Source organism: Neovison vison, chromosome 9, assembly GCF_020171115.1.
Source record: "Neovison vison isolate M4711 chromosome 9, ASM_NN_V1, whole genome shotgun sequence".
NCBI classification, from domain to species: domain Eukaryota; kingdom Metazoa; phylum Chordata; class Mammalia; order Carnivora; family Mustelidae; genus Neogale; species Neogale vison.
The window spans coordinates 37,017,672-37,025,209 of record NC_058099.1 but is presented as its reverse complement, the minus strand read 5'-3'; the positions used below and the strand labels follow the sequence as shown (position 1 = coordinate 37,025,209).

Here is a 7,538-nt window from a genome sequence, read left to right as displayed (position 1 = left end):
TGGCTCCTGACATCTCATCTTCAGACAGCTCTCCTCTTGCCTTTTTCCTGGAGCACAGTGTCCCTTGGGTCACAAACTTAGAGCTCAGCTGGGTGTTATATACCAAAGTTTGGGGAAAATTTGTCAAAGGCAGGCCCAGAGGAAGCCAGTTGGGCGATGAGCTAGGGCCTGGAAAGATCCTTGTTATTTTTGTGCAAACCCCCTCAAGAAACAGCATAACAGGATAATAGCTACCTTTTATTGAGCACCTACTCGTGCCAGGCACTTTACATACATCAGTGCTTCTAATTCCCACAACAACCTGGGAGGTAGGCATTATCATCACCATTCTACATATGAGGAAACTGAGGCTCAACAAGGTTAAGTGGCTTGCTTAAAAATCACACAGCTTACAGATGACAGTGGTAGAATTAGGAGTCAACATGGACCTCTGAAAGAGCCCCAGAACTTTCATTAGGCATTCTTCACATAGGGCAAAGAGAGGGGGTGGAGGAGTAGGCAAAAGGATGCATTCTTTAGGGGTTGAGGGAAGCTGAGCCCTGCCCTGTTTCCCACCTCCCCACTTTGGCAAGCCATCTCTTCCTCAGACTCGGCTGCGAAGGCAGGAACAACTCACTTTGGCTGAGGCTGCTCTTCTTAGAAAGAGAAAATGGCTGAAATGAAAGAGCTTACCCTGTATGGGTATTTACAGGTGCTGACGTGCCCGTGGAGCTCCTGTGCGGAAGCACACCACCACCACCACAAGAACAGTGCTCCCTTTTAGGCCACACTCCTGCCATGTATGCAGGGAGTGAAGCAGCTGAGAGATCTTGAAAGGGCTGTTTATTTCCTACTATAGTCCCAGGGACATCAACCAGGAGGGGGCCAGCTCAACAATCAAAATCTCCAATTTGCTCCCTGCCCCCTCTTTTCAGGCTTATCCAGTTTCAAAAGTGTTGTGTTTATTCCACAGATTCAGGAAAACATGGTGCCTGTCTGTCTGTTTCTCTCTCTCTCTCTCTCTCTCACACACACACACACAAACACACACACACACAGAGTTTCTTGAGTTAAGGCACCAAGTTTGGCCTGCATGGCCTTGCAAGTCTTCACCTGGTAGGCCATGGCCCTGGCCCAGGGCTGAGCCCATGTGTTTACATAGATGGGTTAAGTACAGTGTTAGGAGTCTCTTCACAAACAAGGGACAACAATGATGGCTCCGTGCTCTGCCCAGTCTTCCTGTCCTCTGGGATGGGACCAGGTCAGCCACACTTCAGGTCGCTGCTGGGAACTCTGGGCTTGGCTTCCAACATCAAGAATGTGTCCTTCTAAGTGTAGCAGGGGGCTATTTTGGGACTTTAAATGGGATCAGGTCCCCACCTCAGAAAGGCAAAGATGGCCATTCAGGCCAGGATGGAGGGTAAAGTTTCTTTTTGTGCTTTTAAAACACAATCATGTGTAACAGGAAGAGAGCTTATATTTTCCTTCTGGGTTCTCTTTCACCTCAGGAAATAGGTTTCTGCAAAGTGGAGTGAGTGTGGAGGGAAAAAGGTCTTTAGGATTGAGCCTTAGAATGGGAAGTTGCTTCAGCACCCTCTCACCTGTCCCCCGGGGCTGGCTGGAGCACATTTCTGTCAGCACCTGCTTGGTGGGTGGTGCAGAGGTGGGGACTTCCTGGGGATACAGAGTGTGGTTGTGATGGAGGGCTAAAGGCCTGCATGAAGGCAGGGGCTAGGGCTGTGGGGTTCCTAGGTCCTGGGCTGGGTCAGGATGCCCAGATGAAGTAGGCGACCTCGTCCAGGTCGACCGGGTAATCGGTGAGCAGCACCGGGGTTTTATCAAAAAGCTCGCCCTTGTAGCTGCGCCACTTGCCTGCAGGCAGGTAGACGTCTCGCTCCTGCTTGCCCGGCTCCAGGACTGGCGCCACCAGCAGTGTGTCTCCGATAAGAAACTGCGAGTCGATGCGGTGTGCCGTCTCATCACCGGGCGCAATCCACCAGAGCGGACGCACGATGGGGTCTCCTGTGTCAGTGACCTCACCAGCCAGCTCCAGCAAGAGGGGTGCGACAAGCGAGGCCCTCAGGGCGGCAAATTTGTGTGCGATGGCCACCACTTCGGCATCATATTGCCAGGGTGGGACGGAGAATTGCATGGCGGGCATGAAGGCGGCCACCTCCAGCCAGCGCACGTAGAGCTCGCGCTCGGGCACCTCGCCACCACCGACTGTGCGCTCGGACACTGCGTTGCCGCCCACCATATCAGGCAGGATGAACGGGTAGCCCAGCATGCTGACGGTGAGCACCGCAGGGATGAGCGAGCGCAGCCCCAGATCATAGCCCCACACAGAATCGCGGTCCACTAGGCGGAAGAAGCATGAGATGTTCTGTGACTGGTAGCCCACGCGGACCTCCGCCAGAGAGAAGAAGGGCAGGGCCATTTCGGTGTAGCGTCGGCTCCATACGCTGGGGTCGGACAACGGCCTGTAGGTGCTGAAGTCCCGCGGCAAATAGCTGACTTCGCCTGCGTCAAACTTGAAGGAGGCCACAGCATAGCGCGAGCGCAGCCGCCGCAGGTGCCCCTGGAACCAGTCTCGAGCCTCTGGGCGTGTGAAGTCAAGCACCGCGCCGATGCCATTCCACCAGCGCACAAGCGCGGGCAGCCGCCCCGTGGGCTCGCGCACAAACAGCTCGCGTTCCACTCCCTCACCAAAGCAGGAGGAGTTGTAGTTGACAAATGGGTGAACCCAGAGCGTGACACGAAAGCCGGCATCACGCAGACGGCGGAACATGTCGCTGGCATTGGGGAACTTGGCCTCGTCGAAGTCGAAGTCTCCATAGGCAGGTGTGTACATGTCGTCTATTTCCAAGTGGCTGCTGTTGAATCGGTGCTGGCGGATCTGCTGGGCGAAACGCTGCACTTTGTCCTGGTCCACCGCACGCCCGTACAGCACCCACGTGGACCAGATGGGGTCCCGGAAGGCCTCGGGGGCCGGCACTCTGGAGGGCTTGTTGAAATAGCGCCGCACCATGTATTTGTGGATGGAAGTGACGTCAGAGCCGACGCACACACGGTAGCTGAGCTCTGGCGCGGCAGGGCGGCCAGCAGGTGGCTTGTAGGGCGTGTTGTGGTAGCGTGCCTGCAGACGCAGCGAGCGCTCTGTGCTGTTCCAGCCCAGGTGGAAGGGCACTGAGTCGTTGACCTTAATGGCAGCTGCACGCGATGACAGCCAGTAGCGCTCGAGGATGCCTCCGAATGCGGCGTCAGAGGAATAGACGTCGCTGGTGACGAAAGGCTGCGGCTCCTGCTGGCCCTCTAGGCGGATGGGCCAGTGCTGCGTCCTCATCTCAGCACCACCGTACCAGTGAGCAGCTGCATCGCCCAGAAACATAGCGTGTTCCACCTCGCGCCCTGGCGCCGCCTCCTCCCAGCGCACGCGGTAGCACATGACTGTATCCTTGGGCCTCACAGTCTGGATGAAGAAGTGCAGGGGGCGCCCATCGGCCGTGCGAGAACAACCGAGGACTGCGCCATCGCGGCTGCAGGAGTCGAGGTCCAGCGCCCCTGAGCGGAAGGCCAGGCGGAAGACCTGCTCGCCCTTCTGGTTGCGGATTGAGAAGCCGCCTCGGTTGAGGTCCAGCAGCTCGGCACGCAGGCGCTCTGCTTTGCGTAGAGAGGCGCTGTAATAGCACCAGGCCACCACTGCAGCCAACACCAGCAGCAACCCTAGCACCGCGGAGCCTAGTAGTGGTTTCAGCTCTTTGGAGGGCTTGGGCTTGGCGGGCGAGAAGTTATCAGGCAAGAAGGTGTACATAGCTGCGGCTGCGATGGCCTTGGAGCTCTTATGGTCCACGTGGCTCCCAGGGCGGCGGCGGGGGTAGGCGTGGCTCTTCTCCTGAGGGTTCTGGGGCATCAGTCCCCAGTTAGGGAAGGAGTGGGCAGTGGGACCACCTGACAAAGCACATCTGAACCTGGACTGCCTGATTCTGAAAGGGGAAGAGAGATGTAGAACTGAGGTTTCTCATTCCGTAGTATTTCCCTTTGCTGCATCAGAAAGAGGTGTATATTTTGGGAAGGTTATATTACTGGGATGTAAGGTCTGGGCATAAAGGCTTGACCCTTACCAGGACCATCTATTTGTGTCTAAACCACTCTTCCTGATGAGCATGAACTTTTGCCAAAATTAGGACTCTGAATGGAGGGGGCAGATGGCATGCCTCCCCATTTTCCTGGTGGAGAAACAACCCAGACAGGGTCAGGGAGCTGTCTAGGATCACAGAATTAGCCAGGTAGATCATGCCTGGGCCAGTTCAGGCTGAGGAGCAGGCAAGGGGTCTGGAGAAGGCAATGGTGGGAGAGGCCAGATAATCCAACCAGCTCTTTAAGATCTTTAACAGGGCAGTGGGCTGGTTTTCCTGCCCCTGCAGGGGGAGAGGAGAGAGGAACGGGGAACATCTTAGGCATGGAATTTAATCTTTAGTCAAAAGCCAGATTAAATCTGGAGATTAGAGAAGATACCCAAAGCCAGATGCAGTCATGGGCCTGGTTTGGAGAGAGGCAGGGTTGGGTTTGTTCATTAGGGCTGGGGTAAAAAGTTTAGCATGGGGGCCATGGTGACTTCTCAGATCACTCTCTCTCTGCTCTCAAATTCCACCCTGTTCTCAGCAATTGATCACCAAGTCCATTTCTCTGCCAACCTTCCTGCTCTTCTCTTGGCAACACATTTGTTGGCTGGCTACCTCTTGGTTTTGCCTCCACTACACAGTCACTCTCCTCGCCCCTGTCCTACTTTGGGCACTGTCATTTCTCCCATGTATCACTGCAGTACCTCCCCAATAGGCCTCCCTGCTTCCACCTTCTTTTGCCCCAGTGCCTTCTGCTCACAGCAACTATGGAAATCTTTTTAAAGCACTTATGAGACAATATCTCTTCCTACTTTAGAGAGCTGCTCATGATCCCTAAGTTTAAGTTCAGAAGTATAAGCTTTGCAATTGAGGGTCAAGGCATGATGTGGTCTCATCTGCCTTTCTGATTCCATTTATGACCAGGCCTATCCTATGACCACCAAGCTTATTCTTTCCCTAACCTAAATCCTTCAGCCATCTGCTCTAGGAACTCTCACCTACCCACATTGAGCCAAGGTCTCTCCCCCACCTATCAGCTCTCCATGGAGTGGATACCCGCTACTGCACACATAGACCCTCATATACTGTATGTTAAACATATGACTGCAAAAAAATCCCATAGATATGGGGGGAGGAGGTGTGTGTCCTAATCTGCTGCCCAAGGCCACTGACCATATCTCAGCGCTCAGGGCAGAGTTCAACAAAGAAATAGCAGCAGCCAGGTATACACACAGATATACATGCTGCCAGCCAGGTAGCTGCCCATCTGTTCCAGCTGGGAGGAAGGAGAGAGGGAGACTGGCAAACAGTAATTAGCCTCCTCCCAGATGCCAATGTCTGTCTCTAAGTCCTAAGTTACTTCAAAGGAGATGCCAGAACTCTCACGGTTCTTACGTCCCCTACCTCTCCCATGAAGAGACTATCATCAAGAATGACAGGTGCAGTGTGCCTGGGTGGCTCAGCTGGTTAAGCGACCTGACCTTCAGCTCAGGTCATGATCCCAGGGTCTTGGGATTGAGTCCCACATTGGGCTCCCTGCTCAGCAGGGGGTCTGCTTCTCACTCTTCCCATCCCCTCCACTCATGATCTCTCTTGCCAATAAAGAAATAAAACATCTTAAAAGAAAAAAAGAATGACAGGTGCAGACCAGAATTTTGATCCCAGATGTCCATATACAGCTCACTACAATTTTGTCTCAGAGCTTCATTCTTTGTGCTCCTTCTCTCTAAATCTCTAAGCTGGTCAGTTCCAGCTGGAACAGCTGTCTGGAACAGCCTCTTACTCCCTGCCTCTCATTCCTTCCATTCCTCTATTGCATCCCCTACCAGTGTACAGGTTAGAAACTAGGTTACAGGTTAGAAAAGCCCTCCTGCAGAATGCACATAAGCTTTTAGCTGATGCCCTCAAACTAAGCAGAACCCAAAGAAGGCCTTAGGTGGCCCAGGCTAGACTTGCCATACATTTATATTCATTCATTCAGGACAAACAAGGCTCCATTCGGGGCACTGAGGGAATAAGGGAAAAGGGTCCATATCTGAAGAGGACAGAGAACACCTCATCCTCGAAACTTTCATACTAAGTCAGCTCATCTCATGACACTGGGGGCATGGAGAGGCCACCAAGATGACCTCAAAAGCCATTTCCAGTAGGTTCTGAGAATCTTAATGTTCTAGGATTCCAAGGTTTTTTGTTGAAGGACAGGGCCTCACAGTCCTGGGAACCCATTCCATGCAGGCCCTGTGTTGGTCTCCCTGTGCCACCACAGCATCCAGCGCTAACAATAATACTGATCAAGAGGCATAGCTATAGTGCCTAGTCTACAGATGAAGAAACTTGTCCAAACAGAAAAAGGAACCTGTTTGAAGTTCCTAGGTGGCAAGGTTGCCTAAATCCGAAATCCCATCTTAACTCTCTGCAGCACAACTTTTAGGAGATGAGAGATAATGGTCTGACTGGCAGTCTGAATGCAGCAGAGGAAAGGAGCTCTGTGGGTCAGAGGGTGGGACAGGCGCCCCATCAGGTGGATGTGTGCATAGTGAAGCCTATCTTCTCAAGGGCTGGTGCTGCTGCTTGCTCCAGAAAGGCTCCTTGGGGTGGGAAAAGGGCAATTTTAATGGCATCTCAACTGGGGCTGTGGAGGAGGAACTGTGATTTCCGTGTTAACAGCGCGAGAGACCCCTGTAATCTGCCGGCTCCGTCATCTGGCTAACCACAGGGTAATGCCGGCAGGTGGGGTCTGCCCTAGCCAAACCTTTCCCCACTTGACACTCAAGCTCGGTCTTGGCTGCCAGGCTCTAGCCCGATCTTAAGGGGAGGGCCTGGCCCGGCCCCAAAGCGGGGAGGCCATGCCAAACTGAGTCGTTTGTAGAACATAATTCCAGGGAGGGGGGAAATGTCAAAGGCAACTCGATCCAGCCCATCTTCCTGCCCTCCCCAAGGATGGGATCGGAGGGGATCAAGTGACTGCGCCTACAGCCTGGAATACTCCACCCCCACCCCAGCGCTACAGCTACAATGTCCGAAGGGACAGAGTGAGGTCAAAGGGCCGGCGGCCCGCTGGGAACCGCGGCTTGAGGAGGGGCCAAGGTGTCCAGGCTCGTACCCCCTACTCATTCAGTAGGAGCGAAAGTTCAGGAAGTATGTTTCCTCAGCAACCCCCCCCAAGGTCCTCCCGCTGGGCTCACTCACGGCAGTGACCCCAGAAGTGGGGGCGAAGGGAGGCTCCCGAAGATTCCCTCCAAGCTAGCGGGAGTTCAGCTGCCACGGCGCTGCGCGGGGCGCTGCTTAGCTGGGGACAGCTGAGGCCCTCCTCGGGACCCGCCCTCTTGCTGTTCGGCCACGCCCCGGTCGTTCGGTCTCACTTCGGGCCTTGGCGTGCAGCCCGGCCCCTGGCGCTCGAGCCCTCCTCCCACATTGTCACGCGGACTTGAGGTCCCA

The 7,538-nt window shown here is 54.4% G+C and overlaps 1 protein-coding gene across 1 annotated transcript; it reads right to left on the bottom strand.

Annotated features, from left to right (window-relative positions):
- Positions 1-224: 224 nt before the first annotated feature.
- On the bottom strand, positions 225-7,493 carry MYORG (myogenesis regulating glycosidase (putative)). The gene is made up of 2 exons (XM_044265488.1): positions 7,290-7,493; positions 225-3,962 (listed from the first exon to the last, which is right to left on the bottom strand). The coding sequence occupies exon 2, from the start codon at positions 3,887-3,889 to the stop codon at positions 1,745-1,747; it is 2,145 nt and encodes a 714-aa protein (XP_044121423.1). The 5' UTR covers positions 3,890-3,962; positions 7,290-7,493; the 3' UTR covers positions 225-1,744.
- Positions 7,494-7,538: the final 45 nt, after the last annotated feature.